General features: G+C 40.9%; 1 protein-coding gene across 1 annotated transcript in view; it reads left to right on the forward strand.

Moving 5' to 3' along the window:
• Positions 1-24,588, forward strand: part of MCC (MCC regulator of WNT signaling pathway) — a 309,795-nt gene that overhangs the window by 210,878 nt on the left and 74,329 nt on the right. The window contains exons 5-6 of the mRNA XM_049775666.1: positions 11,408-11,571; positions 16,108-16,314. Of these exons, the coding sequence (XP_049631623.1) occupies positions 11,408-11,571; positions 16,108-16,314 (371 nt within the window). The remainder of the gene's footprint in view (positions 1-11,407; positions 11,572-16,107; positions 16,315-24,588) is intronic.

The raw sequence follows: 24,588 nt of genomic DNA on the forward strand, positions 1-24,588 counted from the left end.
AATGGTAGCTTGAATCCATCTGTCTGTGCTGCAGGGTGACATCATTTTTCCCAAATCAATCCAAGAGTGTCTTTGTTTTAGTTTTTGGACTAGACCTGGCTTGCTTCTGGTTCTGTGCTCAGGGTTAACCGTCGGTGGCCTCAGTGGACCATTTGGAATGCTGAAGATTGAATTTGAGTGGGTCACTTTACCTGCTATACTGTCACTCCCATTTGTCAAATCATTTGTATCCTTTCTTTCATTGAATGTTATTTTCATTATAACTGGGGTAGTATCTGCCCCAAAACATCAGCCCTTAGAGCACAGGGTGCTTCTGTCCAGTGCCTTCCAATATCTCTGCCCACAGCAGGAGGCCTTCATTTATTTATTTATTTATTTACTTACTTATTTATTTACTTACTTATTTATTTATTACAAACTCTGTGCACTGTGCAAGTTCCTGAGAACTATGAGACTGCACCTGTCATCATATCATGGTGGTCCCACATTCAAATCTCTCACATCCTCAGTGGACCATAAAAGGGCCACTGACACTTTTATCTGCCTCGATCCTCATCCTTTCTATCTTTCTTTCAGCTCCAACTACATGGGCCCCTACTTTTCCTCAGCCCTGACTGGCAGAATTCTCTCTTGCTTGTCTTTTCCTTATTGTAGTGCTCTAACAAGACTGTTACTGACAGTTCTCCCCTTTTTCCCTGCTCTCTTTTTCTTTTCCTTCCTTCTTCACTTATACTAAGTGGTGATGGTGCCATGTTCCGTACATTTGGTTTTGTATTATTAATTTGACCATTATGTCTCACTAGCATGCACACTTCATTGAGCTGTCCTTAGCTCTCGGTTAATGAGACTGCAGTGTTCATGCCTTAGAGGCCTACGTATGTGTGAGCAGCAGGGCCTCACAGTCCTCCGAAGGATGAAACCAATAGAAATGGTCAGTGAGGAACTAGAGCAATAATAACTGGGAAGGGAGCTTGCTTTGCATGCAGCTGACCTGGGTTCAGTTCCAGGCATCCCATATGATCCCCCAATCCCGCCAGTTGTGATCCCTGTGCCATTGAAAGACATATCTCAAAAGTCACATCTAAGCAGAGAGCTCTGGGAATGGAGCAGCAGTGCAGGTGAGAGGCACATCAAAGTCGCTGGCTAGTGAGTAGAGTGGCCATTATGGTTATGGCAAGAGGCCCTGTGTTTCCATTGAGCCCAGAGTCTGTCTGTGCTTGCTCCTTTGCCATTTTCAGTGAAGCTGCTTCAATAAGGGAAACAGCTTTCATATATAAATACCATTATAGGAAATCGTTAAAGTGCAGCCATTTTGTCACAGTTTCTAGATTCACAACCCTGCATTAGCATTTAAAGATTCTCTTTTTGGATTGCTTTTGGAGTTTGCTGCAGTACATTAACTTGTCCCCATTTAAAGATAACTGGAGCCAGTCTCCCTCCCCTGCAACAGAAAGCACTTTACTTTTGTTTTCATTCAATCCTTCTGAGCCAAGTTTCTATAAACTAGCTTGGGATCTCCCCCTGAGGGCCTGGAGGCATAAACCAGTAATTTAGGCTGAGCTTTAATTTACCTAGCAGGCCTGCAAAGGAAAAAGGTTTTGGCTGGGTCATGTTTCACCTTATGATAAATTGCATTACTCCTACTCTAACCTGGTCACACAATTGTTTGGAAAATAAAGGTACCATGAAAAACTTCCTAAAAGTCCAGAGTTGTTTTATACGCCGGTATACGGCATGCTGAAACTTATTCCAGCTTCAGGGACGACTGATCCGCCCACCCCCTCTTACTTTTAAGAAGTAACTTACTTTTAAGACTTTTAGGAAGTTGTTCATGGGTTGAAGGGTCGTCTTATATGCCAGAAAATACGGTAATTAATTGGGCCAAAAAGAGGTAGAAATCATGAGGGGTTTTATTCCCTCATTCTGACAAAGAATTCTTGCTTAAAGAGGGACTGATAAATACCTAACTTGCTTTGTTCATTCACTTCATAGTGAATCTTTGTATGAGTTCTCATATTTAATCCTATATCTCAAAAGAAACGCTATACTTTCCTTATCTGCAACATCAGACAAAAGCATTCAGAAATACCAGATCTCTTGTCAGAGGTTGTAAAGCTTTAGCAGTTCCTGTGGCTATTGCTCCTATTTCTGTGGATGGCCTTGCTTTCACACATTTCTGCCTTGACCTATACTGTGACGAGTGGGCCTCGCTTACTGCAATCCTAATCTTGATGAGGGAATTTATATAGCAGTTGTGAATCATGGTCCTTGGATTAATAGCAGAGTATTTGCTGTTAATCAGGATTTGGCAGCTCTCAGAAACAACACTCTCAGACCAAATGATTCTGGCTGTTGCAAGAGGGGGGGGGGGGGGGTCCAGGTATGCACATGGCAGCATTGTGTGTGCTCTGCTCTCTCAAACAGGATTATCTTCCCTGTTTGAAGATCTTGTAGTTTTCCAACCTGTTTGCAGCAGTTGTTAGCAAAACAAACAAAATTCCTAATCAAATGGACCTTTGCACTAATTGATAATGTCTGCTGATCTTGGGTGAAAAACTGCTACTTTCTGGGATTTAGAAACCTACTGTGTTTTGGTCTGAGGGCTGAAAAGAAACATAGAAACCTTGCTTGTTGGTGTGATCATCTAAATAGAGATTTCCTCCTTAAGAGTAGTCTTTGGAGGAGAATCAAGAACAAATTTACACATGAAATCTGGGTCTTTGGCAGGCTTGAGACTTAACATTGAAGCCAGATGTTCTTGGCCTAATGGATAATGAGGCTCAATGGCTTTGTTCCAAAGCATTGTGCAGCCACACCCAACTCCCCAACTCCACCCTTCCCCCCAACAAAAAATTACTTCTGCACATGGCAGAAAAGTGTTTACGAAGGCAGGCAACCTGTGCAGAAATAATATGGTTTTATAGGAGCAAGGTTGCTAAAGAGTTACTCTCCAGCAAAGGAAATTTAGAAGTAAATCAGATTATTTGTCACTGGATTCTGAGACTTATAGAAATTTTTAGGGTTGGAAAGATTAGCCAGGAATAAAAAACATACCTGACCAGTTGATGGAATACTCTAAACTTTTGTTACTTCTTTTCTTCTTATTTTTAGTGGATAGTTTAATTTCCCCCAAGAGCTCTGTGATGTTGGTCTTGCCCAGTCACTCTACCCACAGGGAACCATGCCAGGGAACACTGGAGCTGTGAGCACTGAGCAGAACACCTAACTGGAGAAGATGTTCCGTTTCTTCGAATATGTCCTCTGTTTTATTGTCAGAGCTAATTACAGTCGGAATTCAGCTAGAAGGCTGAATACCAGGGCTGTGTGATCATAGCCCTTCCCTGAAGTTTACATAGAAGTTTAATGATCTGAAGCTTAATTTTTTAATTGAAGATGGCTGTTTAGAAATACTTGTGAAATCTACCTACTGTTTGTGAATCCAACTGAGGACACACCAGTCACAGCATCTCATTTGCCCATAAAGTCCCATGTACTTAATTCTTTTCATACACATTGCTAAAAGCATCACCCTGTGAAACTAGAATGCTTCCTTCTTCCTGATAGATCATTTATTTTCCTCTGCCTGCCAGGAAATGGGTCTAAGTTAAAGAGTAAACTCTGTGTGCTATTTTAGCTTGTTTGCTTCCCAGCCTTATCCTGGTCCCAGTCCCAGTTCTCACCTTATCTGTGGTTTTCACAATATGCCACCTCAAGTTTTTCTGTGAAGAGATAGAAACACCTGTTAGAACACTGTGTGTTTGATTCACGGGGCCTGTCTTTGTCTCTTGAGTGTGGGAAAGCATATTCATTCCCTTTCTGACAGAAGGCACAACACAACCTGGGCTGCTGTCACAGAGCTGCCCACTGTCACTGTCACATTGGAGTCGCATAACATGTGTATAACTGAGTTTCACTGAGTACATCCATGGACTTGTGTGATCATCCACATTATCCACTTCTAGTGCTTTTTTTCTTTTCCAATGAAAACCCTATATTCATTAAAAGTTATTGTCTCTGTAAATTTGTCTGCTCTAGGTACCACATATAAATGGAATTATACATTATTTGTTCTTTTATAACTGGCTTATTTCTCTTAGCATACTTTTCTCAGGGTTCATTCATGTTGTAAAATTTCCTTTCTTTGCAATTTTGAGTAGTGGTCATTTAAGTATAATCAAGGGCTTGCGAATGGCAGGTGTAAGAAGGTTGAAACCAAGTACCATATACCATATTTTGTTCATCCATTCACCCACTGATGGATACTGGATTATTTCCACCTTTTGCTATTATGAATAAAGTGTCTCTAGACATGAATGAACAAGGATCTTCTTTAGCCCTGCTTTCAATTTTTTGTCTCTCTTCTTAAGACTGAATTTGCTAAATCACACCGTAGTTCTATTTTTAATTTTTTTAAGGACCTGCTTTGGAATTTTTCGAAGCAGTTGTACCCATCATTTTGCATTTCTACTAATAACACACAAGGATTCTGATTTATCTGCATCCTTACTAACACTTAATTTTGTTGCTGTTACTTTTATAGCAAATATAGCAGATGACCTAATGGATGTGATGAGACCTCATAGTGCTTTGGTATACTTGAAGTACTTATTTGTTCTTGGACATTTAATTAATCCTTTTCTAAAATCATTTTGCATCTCTAGTCTTATAATTTGTACTTCTGTGTCATTTCTAAAGACTCACCCATTGATATTGGAAGTCTATGTATTTGTCTGTGTCACCATGCTTAGTGAGCAAATTATTAGTAGTTTAGAAGGATGAATACTTGCCAGCTCTATCTCTTCTCAGATATGGACTTTAGAGTAAACACATTGAGGATGTTTAAAAATATGTTTAAAAAATTATCTCAAAAATGCAATGGTTCGAGCACAATAAAGTCAGAAATGAGGAAACTACTGTCAAAAGTACAAACTTAGAAGATTATTTTAGGTAAGAAAACAATCAATAGGGCCGGAGAAATAGCATGGTGGTAAGGCATTTGCCTTGCATGCAGAAGGATAATGGTTCAAACCCCGGTATTCCTTATGTTCCCCCGAGCCTGCCAGGAGTGATTTCTGAGCGTGGAGCCAGGAGTAACCCCTGAGCGCTGCCAGCCGTGACCCAAAAACAAAACAAAACAAAAAATATGAAAAGGACATAGAATCATTTTAATTAATTTACTTATTTTTAATAATATCTTTATTTAAGCACTATGGTTACAAACATGCTGATAGTTAGGTTTCCATCATAAGACATACACTCCCCCTTTACCAGTGCAACCTTCCCACCACCAATGCCCCCCAACTCCCTCCTCCCCCACTCCCTGCCTGTCTTCAAAATAGGTATTCTATTTCTCTCAATCACTATCATTGTCATGATAGTTGTTAGTATAGTTATTTCATCATCAGTCTTTGTGGTAAGCTTCATACTACGGGCTGGTCCTTCCAAACATCATCTCTATTGTCTCTGGGAATTACTACCATGCTGTCTTTTTTTTTTTTTTTTTGGTTTTTGGGTCACACCTGGCCATGCTCAGGGGTTACTCCTGGCTCTAAACTCAGAAATCGTCCCCAGCAGGCTCAGGGGACCATATGGGATGCTGGGATTCCAACCTTCTGCATGCCAGGCAAACTGTTTACCTCTGTGCTATCTCTCTGGCCCTCGTTTTTCTTAAATTCCACAGAAGAGTGAGACTATTCTGTGTTTAGCTCTCTCCCTCTGACTTATTTCACTCAGCATAATAGTCTTCATGTTCATCCAGTTATAAGCAAATTGCATGACTTTATTTTTCCTAACAGCTGCATAGTATTTCATTGTGTATACATTCCACAGTTTCTTTAGCTACCACTCCTCTGTTGTCGAGCACCTTTTTGGAATATTTTATGGAAAATATTGTTTCCATATTCTGGTTATTGTGAGTAGAGCTACAATGAACATAGGCATACAGAGGTCATTTTTGTACTGTGTTTTTGTGTTCTTAAGTTATATCCCTAGGAATGGTATAGGTGGATTGTGTAAGCTCAGTTTCCAGGGTTTTTTTTTTTTTTTTTGAGAACTATCCATATTATTTTCCATAAAGGCTGGACTAGATGGCATTACCACAGCAGTAAATGAGAGTTCCTTTTTCCCCATATCATCCCTGATGATTAGTGATGTGATACATATTTTTTAACCATAGTAACTTACGATCATACAATACTGGCCGTGGCAGGAATTAGAGATATGGGTGTTTAGAGGTTTTTGTTGTTGTTGGGTTTTTGTTTGTTTTTGTTGTGCAGAAGCTTTTTTGTTTGTTTGGGTTTTTGGTTTTTTTTTTTTTTTTTTTTTTTGTCCACACTCAGTGATGCTCAGGGGTTACTCCTGGCTATATGCTCAGAAATCACTCCTGGCTTGGGGGACCATACGGGATGCCCAGGGACCAAATCGCGGCCCGTCCTAGGTCAACCACTTGCAAGGTAAACACAATGCCACTGCGCCACTGCTCCAGCCCCAGAAGCTTTTAATTTTATGTAAAATTTGCTTTTTATTTGTTTGTTATCTTTGGCAGTTGATCATGTCAGTACAGACTTCTCTGTGGTCAGTTTTCTAAAGCATTTTATCAATGTGTTCTTCAGTGTATTTATGGATTCTGGTTTAACCTTGATCTTTAATTCACTTTGAGCTTACTTTTATGTATGATGTGAAGTACAATTCTAATTTTATTGTTTTACATGTCTCTATCCATTTTTTCAGCACCATTTTTTGAGATTTTCTTTGCTCCATTTCATGTACTCAGCTCTTTTATCATGGATTAACTACTCATAAATCTGTAGTTTCAACTCAGTTCTGTTTTGTTGGTTTGCAAGTTTTCTCCCCCGTGTCATGCAATTTTGATTATTATACCTTTATAATATAATTCAAAGTTGGGAAATGAAATGCTACCCAGCTTTCTTTTTTCCTTCAGATTGCTTTCTCTATTTGAGAAATTTTATAGTTCAAAAACAGTTTTAGTATATTGTTCCTCCGTATTTTCTGTGCCAATATACTAATTCCCCTTTCCTAAACTTTGTGTTCCTACTGTTATGGTCAGTGGTCAAACTTACTTGACTGTGATTCTCACCATTTGTTTGTGTGACCACCTGGGGTCATACACTTAGCTGTGGTGCATATATGTGGTCTCACACATGTTTGTGTTGCTGTGTGCTGAGGGTCAAATAGGTGGTCACATTACCTGCACACACTCAGCTGTGGCTCTGGGGAACTTAAATAAAATAAAAATAAAATAAATAAATAAATAAATTTATTTTTAAATAAAAAACTGGGGAACTTAAATAGCAATGCTACTGGAATTGCATTTGTGTTTGTAGAGTGATGCTGGGAATCAAACTCTTGACCTTGGACTTACAAGGTAGCTGCTTTGCCACTGAACCTATACTAGGCTTGTGTTGAATACTCTCCTCTATTCTCCTGATTTTCCACTATTGTCTTCTCATTAGTTAGTAGTTAGTGTTAGTTTAGGGGCTGGAGTGATGATGCAAGTGGTAAGGCATTTATTTGATTTGCCCGTGCTAGTCTAGGATGGACTAAGGTTCGATCCCCCAGCATTCCATATGGTCCCCCAAGCCAGGAGCGATTTCTGAGCACATAGCCAGGAGTAACCCCTGAGCGGCACTGGGTGTGCCCCCAAAATAAAAATAAAAAGAAGAGTGTTAGTTTATACCCTAGAGGTCTATAACAAGGCTTCCACTTCTGTCTGCCAGTTTCTCAAAGTTGAGGTTAGTCTTGTATCTTTCTTTGTACTCACATTCAGTTAACAACTGAAGTCTATAGTCAGCAACTGTTTCATCAAAACTTAGACTAAAGTACTGGTACCCTCCTCCTGTTCTTTTTTTTTTTTTTTTTTTTTTGTGGTGGTGGTTTTGTTTTGGGGCCACATCCAGTGGTGCTCAGTGGTTACTCCTGGTTTTGCACTCAGAAATCACTCCTGGCAGGCTCTGAGGACCATATGAGATGCTGGGAATCAAACCCTGGCCAGCTACATTCAAGATAAATGCCCTACCCACTGTGCTGGTGCTCCAGCCCCTCCCTCTTCCTGTTTCTCTGACTGCCAGCAAGGTCAGAATGCAGAATGCATAGCCCTACTATGATCATTGTTTAGGTGACCTTGTGCGGGGACATCACTGTAGTTGCACCAAATAAAAGCACCTTTTGAATCCACTCCTATCTAGTTGAGTATCTGTGTGTTTGATTTTGACTCCACACACACATAGGTGTGCTTGGGTGCTGGCGACTACTCCCAGTGGTGCTCAGGAAACCTTCTGGTGCTGGTGATATGAAGGGAAAGGCACGGGGAAAGCATGTGCTCCAGCCTATTAACTATCTTTCTCACTCAGATGCATTTAATGCAGAAATGATAGAGAGGCATTTTAGTTCCAGCTCAAGGTACAGGAAACCTGTGGCTTTAAGTAGGTTCGGAGAAACTCCTCTGATCATTGTCCAGAATAAAATATGCATCAACAGCATCCACCAGCACATGTGATTTTCTTGCTTTGTATTTCTTGGTCTTTGGAGTGACGGTGAGTTCCTGTCTATTCCTATAGGACTTAATGCAGTAGGTGTGTGCCCCAATTATTAGCAGCTCAGGGCATGACTCAGAATGAGGACAAAAAGGATAAGATCAATGGAAAACATGCTGCTATTGACAGCTTGCACTTAGTCTTGTCCAAAATATATAATCATGTGTTGTTTATATTTGCTCACTTAAATAATTCTCTTTCACCCACACTCTTCTTTATTACAATGGTGAGGAAGATGAAAGATCCTTCTTTCAAGGAGATTACATTTCTGTAGAAAAAAGATAATGAACACATAAGTCAGATCAGATAGTAATAATTGCTGTGAAGTAAGTAGGATAATGGGTTATGAACTTAGAGGAAGAGGAGATGGAATCACATGCTCTAGATAAGGAAGAGATTGCTGAGAACAGAAAAGGGTATTTGTATGGCAAGAAAGTTTAGCAAAGGAGACTGCAATCTCCCAGACAAACAGAAGATTGGCATGCTCCAGGGATGGAGAAAAGATGGGTGTGAGCCAAGCAGGGGTGGGGTCGGAAGTGTGCAGATGAGACCGGAAACTGAACTGCACAAGAACATTAACTGAGGAACTCAGAATTGTCCTGTGTCCAAGTCCTACACCCAGAGGTTGCGATTTAATTGACCTAGGGTGGGACCTGGATGTTGGTAACTTATTAAAGCTTCCTAGGGAATTCCTTGTATAGTCTGACTTGAAAACATCACTCTTATCATGCAGTCTTGCAGACTCTGGTAAGGAACTTGGACTTGAGAAACAGTGGAAACCATTAGGTAGTTTGGGCAAGAGGAACATCCATATTTATATTGATCAGATTTCTGTCTATAAAATCCATACTTTGGCTCTCATGTGGAGAATGGTAGTAGGTGCTGGAGTTGATCCAGCTAAGAAATAAAGGCAGCTTGGACTATGGTGTTATCATATGGACATTGAAGATAATAAAAAAAAAAAAAACAGTGGTTTGAGCAGAGGGGCATATTGTGTGTATTGCTTGAAATGAAAACTTGCGGCTTGTTTTCTCATAACATCATAACATAGATCATTCAAATTAGATTTATCAGAATATTCTTTTTTTATTTATCAAAATTTCTGATAAGTCTGTTTTGCTAATCTGGCTTTCTTGAAGTCTTCCAAAGGTAAGCATCAAAAGCGATTGACCACTTCACTTTTATTTCTAGAACTTAAGACATAAAGGAAACAGAAGTGAACAAGAAAAGTCATGCTAATCATGTGTTTCCTTCATGCAGGAAAAAGACTGAACATAGGGCAGGAACATACTTTAAGAGAGTCTAGAGTTAACACCTGTACTATCAAATTGAATGGAAGGACAATGCATAGAATATAACATAACAGGTTAAGATATTTGTATTTGACTTTAAGAGAGTTATTTTGGGGCTAGAGGCTACATCTGATGACACTTACAGGCTACTCCTGGTTCTGAGCTCCTGGTGATACTCAGGGAAACATATGTGAAGCTAGGTATCGAACCCAGAGAGGGCATGTGCAAGACAAATGCCCTACCTGCTGTACTATCACTTCGACCTATTAAGGAGATTTTTTTTTTCAACAAAAGTACCTTCTAGGATAAGTCTGACTCAGTAACACAATAACACAGCAGGTAGGGTGTTGCCTTGCACATGGTTGACCTATGTTTTATCGCTGACATCCCATATGATCTCTTGAGCACTGCCAAGAGTGATTCCTGAGCTCAGAGCCAGTAATAAACCCTGACTACTTCTGGGTAGTGGGCCAAAGCCCCCCCAAAGTAATATCCTTCTTAATAATCTAATCAGTCTCTCAGTGTCCAAGAATTTAAAGTAAATTTCATTTACTTTATATTGAAATGAAAATTTATTTCAACAATTTAAATTCAGGATCAAATTATTATGATCACTTTTAAGCCATTTACGAGGGAAAAATATAGAATTTGTTGCAGCCACTTCTCCCCCACCCCTTATGGAGGAAATGAGCTCAATTGTATTGGTTGAGATTAACAACTGAATAGAAAAAGTCCTGATTATAAGTTAAAAGGGTAAGTTGGGTGGTTTCTTACTTTGTTTTCTCATCTAGATTTTTTTTGTTGTTATTGTGCCACCCCAGCAGTGCTCAGACTAACTCCTGGTTCTGAGCTCATGGATCACTTGTCACTTCCGGCAGTGCTCAGGGAATGATGTGGGGTGCTGGAGGCTGAACGAGTTTCAACTGTATGCAAGGCAAAATAATATAACTGCTATATTATCTCTCCAGCTCCACATCCAGGACTTTTTGTGCATTTAATAAAGTTATGAGTTTTTTTGTTTTGTCTTGTTTTTTAGCAATTCTTTGGTTTGTTTTTTGGGTCAAACCTGGCAGTACACAGGGGTTACCCCTAGCTGTGCAGTGAGAAATCAGTCCAGGTAGGCACCAGAAACCCTATGGGATGCTGGGGAACAAACCTTAGTCAGCTTCATGTAAGACTCACTGTGCTAGCCCTAGTCACTGTGCTGTCACTCCACCATTTCGTTTTTGTAAAGCTGAAATCCCTCCTGGAGTCAGCATTCTGTGGGGTGAGAGGGAAGGATAAATGGGAACCTGAAGTCCTAACATCTTTCCCTGGACCCCTTGTTCTGTCTAGAGAAATTTGAGACATGGCTGTCTAGAAAATGATCATTGCTTGGAATGCCAATAGACCTAGTGTTAGCTCCAAGCAATGTCAGCAGCCTCGGAGAAAGTGCTGCCTGGCTTGGAGACTGGATGAACTCGTTGCCATTTCGTCCTCCTGAATGGGCTCCCCTCAGCAAGCACATCAGAGACGTTCTCTTCGCTGCGCTGCATCTTTAACACACTTTGTTCACACTCACAGATACGTGCAGTGACCTGAACTCAGAACTACAGCGGGTGCTGACTGGACTGGAAAACGTTGTCTGCTGCAGGAAGAAGAGCAACTGCAGCCTGTCCGTGGCTGAAGTCGACAGGCACATCGAGCAGCTCACCACGGCCAGTGAGCACTGTGACCTGGCGATTAAGGTAGAGTCCCTCAGCTCCATCTGGCTCTTTGGTCATGCCTGTCTCTGTTGAAGGTGATTTTTAACAAACACTTGTTGATGATACTATAGAAGGCTGCAGTCGATAGCCATGCTATAAACGGGACCATTGGTAAAGTGTACATTTTTGTTATACATATCTTGTATATCTTGTATAACAAAAATGTATATTATTGTTGGACCAAGTTACATTAGGAAAGATTGGTTATATCACCAAATAAAGTAAAACGGACAATTTACTTGCAAACAATTTCATTTATTAGTATTATAATGATCCTACAACATTTGAGTATGTTTTGTACTGTGTCATTTAGGCTACAAGCTAGAAATTATTTTCAATTGTTAAGACTGCTAAATTCATGAGGTTTTTTTTTTTTTTTTTTTGGTTTTTGGGCCACACCCGTTTGACGCTCAGGGGTTACTCCTGGCTATGAGCTCAGAAATCGCCCCTGGCTTGGGGAGACCATATGGGACGCCGGGGGATCGAACCTCGGTCCGTCCTACGCTAGCGCTTGTAAGGCAGACACCTTACCTCTAGCGCCACCTTCCCGGCCCCTATTCATGAGTTTTTAATTCATGTTGCTAACAATAAGGAAGTTCAGGTCTGAGTGAGTCATCTGCTCTGAGGGTGCTAGAATTATGTCTTAGCCACACCTTCCATATACTTGTCTTACTGCACAAAGGGGACCAGTTGAGTAGAAATGCTGCATCTGCACAAACTTATGAGCAATAGGAAAATCAAGTCCTGATTACTGGCTCTGGGTTATCTTTACATTATTTCTCCATAATTTTGTAATCTCGGCATAGTGATTGAAACTGAAAAGTCTAGAAAAGGCTGATGTGAAGGGAAAATGTGGTGTTTTATTTATTTTTTTTTGGGGGGGGGTCACACCCGGCGGTGCTCAGGGGTTACTCCTGGCTGTCTGCTCAGAAATAGCTCCTGGCAGGCACGGGGGACTATATGGGACACCAAGATTCGAACCAACCACCTTTGGTCATGGATCGGCTGCTTGCAAGGCAAACGACGCTGTGCTATCTCTCCGGGCCCTGTGGTGTTTTATTTTAAGAACTACTTAGGGCTCTAGATAGAAGTATCCATCACGGCAAGAGAGATAGCACGGAGAGGGCATTTGCTTTGCATGCAGAAGGACGGTAGTTCGAATCCTGGTATCCCATATGGTCCCCTGAGCCTGCCAGGAGCGATTTCTGAGCGTAGAGCCAAGAGTAACTCCTGAGCGCTGGTAGGTATGACCCAAAAACCAAAAAAAAAAAAAAAAGTGTCCATCAGTAGGAATCTTAGATTTCATCAAAAAGTAATGGTATCTCAAGAGATAAACCATGGTCCATATTTATACGACAGTGGGTTTTACATCTTTATTCATCACAGGTATAAGTATGGGCACATATAATTGATGTGGCATGAAGGAGCAACTATACAGTTTTTTTCTTTGGAGTTTCCCAGACCTGTATTTGATTGTTGTGTCTGTGTGGTAATTAGCTCTGTCCCAAAGGTAAAGCTGCAACCAAATACTGCTAACCAGAGGGGGGGGGGGGAAAGAGTGGGGCCTGGAGGAGGTCACCTGGAGTTGGAATCCCAGAGAGGAGAGGAAGGACAAAGATCCACATGTTAAAAGCAGCTCAGAATTTGCCTGATGAGGGACATGTCCTCAGAATTTTCCCTTTTGAGACCTGGGTCTCTCACATCTCTTCAAACCACCTTCTACTCCTACACAGTAACTTTCTCTTCTCTTTATCAAACTATGCTTCCTTTTCCAAAGGAAAATGTCAGTGGATATTTCTGAAAATGATCAGAATAAATTCTTCCCTTTTTGTATGCATGTTTCTTTTCCATTAATATTGTTGGTTTTCAGGGCCAGAGAGATAGCATGGAGATAAGGCGTTTGCCTTTTATGCAGAAGGTCATTGGTTTGAATCCCGGTATCCCATATGGTCCCAGAGCCTGCCAGGAGCGATTTCTGAGCGTGGAGCCAGGAGTAACCCCTGAGCACTGCCGGGTGTGACCCAAAAACAAAAACAAAATATATATATTGTTGGTTTTGTTTTTTTTGTTTGTTTGTTTGTTTTTTTTTATTAACTATTTTTTATTTAAGCCATTGTAACTTACAAAGCTATTCATAGTTGAGTTTTAGACATACCATGTTTCAGCACTAATCCCTTCACAAGTGTCAGCCTCCCTCCATCAAAGTCCTTTCATCAGAGTCCTTTCCATATCAACCCCAATCCCCCAGCCTGCCATTATAACAGGCGCCTTTTTAAGTTTGGTTGTTAAAGTATGAGTGTCATGATTTCATTGTGATTGACTCGATAGCTTGGATAGTTAGTTCTTCCTTAACACCATCATTCACCTAAGTCTCCTTGATCCCTGGCCCCTGTTACTTCACATCTGCCTTTCTCCTCTTTCTCTTTTTTTTTTTTTTTGTCATTTCTTTTTTTTTTTTTTTCATATTTTTTTTTATTTTAATTATGACAACAAAGATGTAAAGAAGAGGACAGGGTAAAGTTACAGTGGAAGCCCAATCACCCATAAACAGCATTCTCGGTAGTCCCATCGATGATGTCCCAGCCTTGAACTTTCAGCCAAAGAGCATTTAGAAAAACAAAACTGAACCCATGTACAGTACAATTACTTGTCCCTCAGATTCCCAGTTGTAGTACATACTATTTCTTAGCAGCACACAATATAATCTATAGACATTATACTTATGTAGCTCCTTAAACATTGAGGGCAAAGTACATTTCTCTAGTTCCATGTACATACTACCTAGTTTAAGTTAACCTCAAAAGTTTTAGTGGCTTGTTTTTCTTAAGGGTTGGAGTCAAGGGAACATAGTAAAAAATGGTATTCAAGTGGCATTTGTTTGCATAGGCCCACCAAAACATAAGGGACATGGAAAGACAAATTATGGTCTAAATACAAGGAGACCCTAACCCTGAAGTTTCCTGGCACAGGATTGACTCTAGGCTCCAGGCAAATTAGTTTGTTCAATTCAAGTCATCCTCTGTAGTGGCAATACACCTCCATTCCTCACATAGTCTCTGTTGTTGGTATCATGCTTCTGTATTAAAGATCCTGGAGTCTGCATGTCCCATATTGCAGTCAGGATGGTGCATAGCATCCTCTCGTTTCACCTCCCACTTAAGGGGCACTAGAGAGAACCATGTCCTGTAGAGCAGGTCATTGTTGCTATCAAGTCTTCTCGGTGGAAACGGAAGTCTCTTTATAAGAGGTCGATGTCAGACCCTTGGTAGTGTCTTTCCTGGTAGAGGACTGCTTCCCGCTGTTGTTCTAAAAGACCTTGGATGTTTCGTAGATAGCTTGCCTGGTTCCGGCGTGTATGGAGGATGCCCATTCTTCTGAAGCCTGTGCCAGTTCATTATATCAATGTTCAGGGTGTAAGGTACATTGTACTGAGATTTATTAGATAAGAACTTATCTGTATGTATTTTTTTTCCCATTTTAATGTGTCTATGCAAACAAGGATCAATGCCATGGGGCATTATTGGTGCATCTGGAGATCCGGAGGAATGGGGGAGAGGGAGGTCGTGTGACCCAATTGCGGACCCCCCTGACCCTGGGCTGGACTTAAAGGCCGCTGGCCCATGAGGGGTCTGCCAGCTGGCCGTCCATGCCGGCTAAAATCTTGCTCCGGGAAGGGAGAGAGACCTCCCAAGCCCGAAGTTCAGGGACTGGAGCCCCCCCCCCCCCCCGGCCAGTGTCTGTTGGTTTTGTTTTTTATTATTATTGTTTTGGGTTGGAGGTTCACACCCACTGATGCTCAGAGACTGTTCCTGCTTCTGTACTCGAAGTAACCTCTGATAGTGCTCAAGTGCCACAGGTGCCTGGCATTTAAACCAGGATGAGTGGGATGCCCATCAAGCACTTTAACCACTGTGCTACCTCTGGTGCATTAAAGTTCTCCAAATATAATTAAAATTAATTGATTATTAAGTTTTTGGTGTGTTTAGTTGATTTGGTTGGTTTAGTTGAAACCCATGCAGGGAGCTTCCTCTTTCCTATGTCATAGTCTTTTTTTGTCTGTCGCATCTTAGAACTGGACCTCATTCACACTTTGAGTTATTATGTGACACACTAAATACTTTCTGGAAACAGTAGTATTGCTGAGACAATGGAATGATTAGGAGTTTAATAATTTGGTACATTTCAAGTTTAATTTTGTATGCACTTTGCAGTTTCAGGCCATTGTGTCCAACATGGATGGAACTAAGCATTCATGAATATGATTAGCACTAGCACCACAAATTGGATGAAACACGAGGAGGAGACTGTGCCTTTCTTGCTCTGAGGACAGCTTGGTGACAGATGATGGCCCAAGCAAGTTTTATTTGAAACTGTGAGGAGTTCAGGGTTTCATAGCCCTGAGCACCATTTGCAGGGAGGTAGCTGTGAACCAACTTCTGATGCTCGCACCTATCCTGAGAGGTTTCTCCTCTGTCTGACTTAGAGTGACTCTGCTTGTCCTTGTGGCTGTTTTTGCAGACTGTCGAGGAGATTGAGGGTGTCCTCGGCCGGGACCTGTATCCCAACCTGGCCGAAGAGAGGTCCCGTTGGGAGAAGGAGCTGGCAGGGCTGAGGGAAGAGAATGAGAGCCTGACAGCCATGCTGTGCAGCAAAGAGGAAGAGCTGAACAGGACCAAGGCCACCACGAATGCCATCCGGGAAGAGCGGGACCGACTCCGGAGACGGGTGAGTGACAAGCCCAGCTCTGAGTGGTTCCACGATTTAGCCTGGGAACACATGGCCTCAAGAGCACGGAACATTTGCGGCCTTCAGGGATCAACTTTCTTGATAGGAGGTCATTCCTTTTTGTAAGGGGCAAGGGAATAAGGGACAGGCCACACCAGCAAGTGCTCAGGGCTTATTTCTGGGGTGATTGGGGCATCACAAATGCTGCTGGGCATGGAATCCTGGGGCAGCCACATTTAAGTCAAGCTCTTGAATCTCTGTATTTTCTCACAAGCTCTTTAGATGTTACTGAAATTACTTTCTTGAAAATAATTTGAACAAGCTGAGTTATGGTAGTAAACTTTTAAAAAACCTCCCTTCCCAAATACAGTGTTTTAAAGGGGGAAATGCCTAGATCACCTTTGGTTGCACAGCTGGAAGGGATGGAGGGTGGGGAGGAAGGGAAGGAAGGAAAAGAAAAGAAGGGATAAAAAGAAAGAAAAGAAAGGAGGGAAGAGAGGAAGGCAGTGGGAGAAAGAGGTGAAAAATAACAGGGTTTAGGGATAAAGGAGATTCAGGTTCATCATTGGTATTAGGGAAGGACAGAGCTAAATACCAAACTACAGACTCCGCAATACTGAAATCACAAGATCCAAACTTGAACAACTAAACTTAAAAGGTGCTTGCCAAGGTAGTGGGGGTACTACAGGTGTATAGGAAAAAACCTAGGACCATTGGTGGAGGGAGGTGGACCATGGTGAATTGGTGTTGAAACAGCGCATGTCTGAAACTCAGCTACAAATAACTTTGTAATTCATGGTGCTTTCATAAAAGCGTTTTAAATATATATACAGATATATAAAACTTCCCTTTCATGCAATCACAGATCTAAATAGATGATAAAATTCTATATGGGCAGTGATTCTCAAACTATGCTCCATTTTCCCCAGCTCAGTTAAAAATTTCCATTTTAGGGGCCGGCGAGGTGGCGCTAGAGGGAAGGTGTCTGCCTTGCAAGCGCTAGCCAAGGAAAGATCGCGACCGCGGTTTGATCCCCCGGCGTCCCATAGGGTCCCCCCAAGCCAGGGGCAATTTCTGAGCACTTAGTCCCTGAGCATCAAACGGGTGTGGCACGAAAAACGAAAACCAAAACAAAAAAAAATTTCTATTTTACTATAGACTAATACTGTCTTCTTATTTGTATAACTATTGAGAATTCCTACTCTTTGCATATTTTCTTCTAGAAAATTTTCTTTAAACTTAGAATGCCCAGGGCCAGGGAGACAACACAGGAAGCAGCGGTGCCAGTTTTGTGTGCTTGGCCCCTGGTTCAATCCAGAACTCTCATATGCCCCTTCCCCAGAACTTCCTTGGCAGCCCTGGGGGTCCCTCGGCAGTGCAGGGCATGAGCAGCCCCAGATCGTCACACTCTGGCATTAAGCCATTCGGTCTGATTCATCACTGATCCTGGAGTATCGCCACCAAGTTTCTGAATTCTGGTTAGAAAGCCCTGAAAGGAAAGAGTTAGGGGAAGAAAATGAAAGGGTGGGAAGTTGGGCCAAACTCAGTGATACTCCAAAATTACTCCTGGCTCTGTGCTCAGTAATGACTGCTGAGTGTGTTGTGGGGATCGGATGTGGTGGCTAGATTAAAATGGGATCCACAGCATATAAGGCAGGTCCTTAACTCCTGTATTATCTGTCTAGTCCCAAGAAAACTTACCTTAAATAAACGTAAAATACCTTTCCCTGATCTATACTGAATCTAATGTAAAACGTCATTTTTCTAGTGAAGATCCACTAAAGTCTGAAAAAGTATAAGTGTGTATGTGCAATGTCTATAATTTACATATTCAGTGTGTCTGTGTGAATATGTAGGTGATGGTCTTGATGTCCACCCAATTGGACTCAGTGATGAGCCAGTTGGAGAATCTCGTTGTTCAGAAAATAAACCCATTCCTAAGGGAACTGTTGCTTCAGCATAGAAATGTCTGGCAAAATTGTCCAGGTATTCTTTGTTCAAAGATCAGAGTTCCTTCTCAGGAGCCCACAATGCTCCTTTGCTTGGCTTGGAGTTTCATCTGTGGTTGACTTAGACTGAAGCAATGAATTCTTCAACCAGAACAAGTTCCTTTGCACTTCCCTGTGAATCCCAAGACCAGCAATATTAGAAATATACTTTCTAGTATATCTTGTACGCCTACGAAGTTGAGTTAGGAAGGAAAAAATGCTTCCAGTAGATCCTCCATCCTTATCTCTGACCTCTTCTTTTCAAGAAAACTTGGTAATAATTTGTTCTTTAATAATGTCAGCACAGAGAGATAGCATGGAGGTAAGGCATTTGCCTTGCATGCAGAAGGATGGTGGTTCAAATCCCGGCATCCCATATAGTCCCCAGAGCCTGCCAGGACCATTTCTGAATGTAGAGCCAGGACTAATCCCTGAGCGCTGACGGGTATGACCCAAAACAAAACAAAACAAAAAATGTCAGCACATGCTTGTCATTCTGTTCTTAATCCACCAGAAAGTTTTGATGGTTGCTATTGTTTAGGCATATAGGAAAAGATACTATTTTTGAACATTGTCGACTCTTTTTCTTGTCTGTGGCTAATGTCTTAATTAAAAGGCCAGCATTCTCCATCTTGTATCTGAACATCACTTGTATACCTCAAGCTTATTTCTCATACCCAACTATATTGGACATCATTCTCCATACTTGCATCAAAAGATACAAACAATCCAGTCAGCAAAGACTTTATCTGAACAAGTTTGGTGATCACCTATAATTTCCTGGTTGCACTCCTTGATCATTATGACTAATGCTTTAATTAGTTGTTCTTGCTCTTAGCTTGCCCATACTAATGGTGTGGGTTTTGGAATCATTGTTGGTCTTATATATAATTATGTATTGTGGTTTAGAAAAATTCTTCTCGGGGCCAGAGAGATAGCATGGAGGTAAGGCATTTGCCTTTCATGCAGGTCATCGGTTCGAATCTGGCTTCCCATATGGTCCCCTGTGCCTGCCAGGAGCAATTTCTGAGCATGGAGCCAGGAATAATCTCTGAGCACTGCCGGGTGTGGCCCAAAAACCACAAAAAAAAAAGGAAAGAAAGAAAGAAAAAGAAAAATTCTTCTCAATTGACTTACTAAAATACTAAACTAAATCTTGATTGTGAGTAGCAAAAGAGAAAAAGTCAGCACCTTCTGAATATTTTCTCCAATTCCCAGGGTAGAGAGCACAATATGGTGATTTGACCTAGGTTGTGCACCAGGCCAAAAGCCCAGGGTCACAGACATGTTGAGGTGCCCCACCTCTTTAGGTCTCAGTTTACCCTGCCATAAAGAGAGATAAGAATCACACCAAGGGTGCTGGAGCAATAGTACAAAAGGCAAAGTGCTTTGCATGAAGCCAACCCTAGTTTTATTCTTGGCATCCCATATGATCCCCCAAGTTCCACTAGGAATAATTCCTGAGTGCAGAGCTATGAGTAACCCCTGAGCACTGCTGGGTGTAGCCCAAAACCAAACCAAAAAACACCCAAGAATTATACCCAGTCCAGGAAATGCTCACATAAACAATATGGTATATAATAAGTGCTTAAAATGTCAGAGATTTACCTCTTGAGTGGTCTGGAAAGCTTGTCACCATTCATCTTCTTTTCCATTGGAATATGAAGACCTCTAAAACAGGCATTGAATAACACACACAACACACACACACACACACACACACGTGTGCGCATGCATCCACATTGTAGTTGAAATCTGTTCATTTGTTACCTTTACATTAAGATGACATAAATTTATAAAATTTTTTTGGTTTTTGGTTTTGGTGGCACTCAAGAGTTACTCCTGGCTCTCTGCTCAGAAATTGCTCCTGGTAGGAACGAAGGACCATATGGGATGCCGGGATTCAAACTACCGTTAGGTCGGCCACTTGCAAGGCAAGTGTACTATCTTGCTGTACTATCTTTCCAGCCCCTATAAAATTTACTTTTAATGGTCTCCAATTAAATATATATAAAGCATTTTCAGTGATTTCTAAATAAAAATAAATAAAAAATTTATTTCTAAATAGGAATTTTTTCTCAACTAGATAATGTTCTTAAGAATTTGTTTATAGAAGCAATAACACTGGTACAATATGTAGGGCACTTGCCTTACACACAAACTACCGGGGTTTCATACCCAGCATCTTATGCGGTCCCCTCAGCCACTCAGGAGTGATCCCTGAGAAACAACTGGTTGGCCAAAAAAACAGAACAAACAAAAAGATTTTGCCTATATTCCCATGAATTATATTTATTTTTCTCCTTTTGAAGACAGCCTGTGTGTGGGCGACCGAGCACCCACATGTTTAATGGAACTCTGAATGGATTTTCCACCGTCTGATTCAAGCCACAAAAGTTTGCTTAGCCCCGAGCCAAAAAGAAACCCTGCAAATAAATTTATCCCGACACACAGAATCTGGCTTAAACCAGATTCCTTAAATCTTTCCATGGAACCTGTTTTTTGTAACTGCTCTCAAGCATAGTTATAGATAGGTTTTTGTAAGGTTTAAATTGTAATCCTTATTTGCTTGCACAAAAGAAAGATCTATTTGTTTAAGGATTTGCTTCCCCTCCCCCCATCCTGCCAGGTTTCTCCTTATCCTTCCCGCCATCAAAATGTGTCTGCTCCCATTGGTTAAAAATCGTTGTACCTGTACAAATCTGATTGGTTTAAGTTTCAATCCTGTGTTTTTGCTCCTCCCACTGAAGCAGGCTATAAAAACTCTGCTTGTTCTCTCAATAAACCTCTTGACAGGAATTCAGCTTGAGCTTTTTATTATTAACTTCTATGGCTTAATTTTCTAGGTGTTCACAAAAGAGCTTAACACTTGCGAATTATTTGTATTCGCCTTCTACCTTCTGTTCTGGTTGAGAGAAAGCTGCTGGCCGGAGTCTCTCCCATTAAAGGGCAGAAACGGAGGCGGGTACACCTGTGTCTCATAGAATTTGTCTTTGATTGCCACCATCACCCGGTATATTTCATTTCCCTAAGGAGCTGGAACACACACACACACACACACACACACACACACACACACACACACACACACACACACACACACACACACATCTGTGTGTATGGCTGTCTTCTGCTCCCTCCGAGCAAAGCTCTGAAGAATATGAGTGGCAAATTTCCCTGTCTGTGATGCCCCATGATATCTGGCAGCCTTGCTTGCCTCTTTTGTCTTTACAGGAGGTCTGAATCTACATTTCATCCACATTGCCTGTCATTGTTTTCATCTTCCACTTTCACTCTATAGAATTTAAACTGACCAGATCAATAGAATTGGTGGGTGCCCTTTGCCTGCAATTAAGCAAAGTGCTCTCGGTAGATTTTTTGAGCCTTGTTCATGATTTAATTAAATTGGATCTTTCATGTCAGCTAACAGATTGGGCTACTTGGCAGAACCATAACTAAAGAATAGGCTATTTTTATTAATGACTCTAGCTCATTAAATGAGGTAACCACTTATTTCAGTATGTGCTGTAACATAGCCATTCATGTTTTAAAGAAGTGGGCTTAATTTTGAAAAAAGAGAATTAACGCAGAAAGGAGTTGTTTTATTGTTTATTCATTCATTTGTTCATTGATAAAAAATAAGTAACTCTCTGCCACTCCCCATCAACTCTTCAACATTTTGACACCTGAAAATAAGCAACTACTACACTAGACTGATGGTTTCCATCTTCTCTCACCTTCAGTCAACTCTTTGTTCAAAGGTCATTCCTTGTGGTGGTTGGGGAAACCATATGTGGTGCTGGGGAGTGATCAGGGCTCAGCTCCCTACAAAGAAGACACTTATCCTTGTACTTTCTCTCTGGTGTCTGAAGAATGTTGACGTAGAACTTTCTCAACTTTACCTCAAAATATTTTAAAACCATTGTGTTTTTAGTTAATTATCTTGGTTAGTTGGCTTGAGGGAGTGCAGTATTTTCATCAGTGTTAAGAAAATACAAATATCGGGCCCGGAGAGATAGCATGGAGGTAAGGTGTTTGCCTTTCATGCAGGAGGTCATCAGTTCGAATCCCGGTGTCCCATATGGTCCCCCGTGCCTGCCAGGAGCAATTTCTGAGCATGGAGCCAGGAATAACCCCTGAGCGCTGCCGGGTGTGACCCAAAAAGAAAAAAAAAAAAAAAAAAAGAAAATACAAATATCTGCCTTTTCCAAGTAACTTGTTCTTGATTAGTAAATGCAGTATTACATTTATGTCTTTTTCTCTGTATTCAAAGGACTCATGGACTAAAAATTAAAGATACAACTCATCTAAAAGTCTTAAAAAATATAATCAGAATATTTTAAATCCAGGATATTTAAGTGACTGCCATTTGGCTTCTTGGCCAATAGTAAGGTCAAGTAAACCTCTAGTACATTACAGAACAAATTCCTGCCCCTTTCCTCATTTTCCTTAACAAAAAGTAACTAATTCCTTGTAATATGTTCCTTTGTTTGTTTGATTGGTTTTTTTTTTGGGGGGGGGGGTGGCCATACCTGGCAGCACTCGGGGGTTACTCCTGGCTCTGTGCTTAGAAATTACTCTGGGCAAACTGGGGAGGGGCCATATGAGAGGCCTGGGATCAGATGCCACATGCAAGGCAAAGGCTCTCTACACACTGTTCTATCACTCCAGCCCAGCATAGTCCTTTTTTGCAGGGAAGGATAGTAGTTACACACTAAGGTATTTTTCTTTCTTTCTTTCTTTTTAAATCTTTATTTAAGCACCATGGTTACAAGCATGTTTGTAGTTGGTTTCAGTCATAAACAGAATATCCCCCCATCACCAGTGAAACATTCCCACCACCAATGCCCCCCTCCTCCCACACCCCTGCCTGTATTCACAACAGGAATTCTACTTCTCTCATTCTTTTTTTTTTCTTTGTTTTTTGGGCCACACCCATTTGATGCTCAGGGGTTACTTCTGGCTAAGCCCTCAGAAATTGCACCTGGCTTGGGGAACCTTCTCTCATTCTTTAACATTGTCATGCTAGTTGTTCGTGTAGTTATTTCCCTAATAGCATTCACCATTCTTTGTGGTGAGCTTCAATAATATTTTTCTTGATTGCAGATTTTATATTTGGAAAACACTGGACTAAAAAATAGTACTTAGAGAAAAACATAGAATAAGCCAGAACCATAGAGCAAACCAATCTCACGCTAATAGTTTTTATGAGAGGGTCAATCTCTTGAATGCAAGTGAATTTTAGAGTTTAGATTAAAGGGAACCTGATGAATATCTGTTGTTGTTTTGTTTGTTTGTTTGTTTTGTAGTGCTGGTGTTTGAACCCAGGGCCTCATACAAACTTGCAAAACAAGTACTCTGTCACATTTGGTCATGATGTATAATCTTTTCAGTGTGTTGGTGGATTAGGTTTGCTAAGATTTTTTGAGGATTTTTGCATCCATGTTGATTAGTGAGATTGGTCTGAAGTTTTCTTCCTTGGTGGTATCTTTGTCAGCTTTTGGGAATGAGCATGATATTAGCTTCATAGAAGGTATTGGGGCGGATTCCCATCTTTTCAATGTTTTGGGAGAGTCTAAGGATCGAATGTAGTAACTCTTCTCTTGATAAAATTCATCTGTAAACCTATCTGGTCCTGGACTTTTATTCTTGGTGAATTATATATATATGTATATATATACACACATATATATAATATATTATATATATACATATACAAATGATCTCTATTTAAGCACCATGATTACAAGCATGATTGTAGTTGGGTTTCAATCATAAACAGAACAACCTCCTTCACCAGTGCAACATTCCCACCACCAATGCCCCCCCTTCCCCACCCCCTCCTGTATTCAAGACAGGAATTATATTTCTCTCACTCATTAACATAGTCATGATAGTTGTTAGTGTAGTTATTTCCCTAACTGCACTCACCATCCTTGTGGTGAGCTTCATATTGTGAGCCAGTCCCTCTGGCCCTCATCTCTATTGTCTCGGGGCATTATAACAATAATGTTTTTATTTTCCTTAAAACTCATAAATGAGTGAGACTATTCTGTGTCAATCTCTCTCCCTCTGACTTATTTCACTCAGCATAATAGATTCCATGTACATCCATTTATAGGAAAATTCCATGACTTCATCTCACCTGATTGCTGCATAATATTCCATCGTGTATATTTACCACAGTTTCTTTAGCCATTCATCTGTTGTTTCCAGTTGGTTGTTTCCAGAGTCTGGCTATTGTAAATAGTGCTACATGAATATAGGTGTAAGGAAGGGATTTTTG

This window comes from Suncus etruscus, chromosome 6 (assembly GCF_024139225.1).
Source record: "Suncus etruscus isolate mSunEtr1 chromosome 6, mSunEtr1.pri.cur, whole genome shotgun sequence".
In the NCBI taxonomy this organism is placed as follows: Eukaryota; Metazoa; Chordata; class Mammalia; order Eulipotyphla; family Soricidae; genus Suncus; species Suncus etruscus.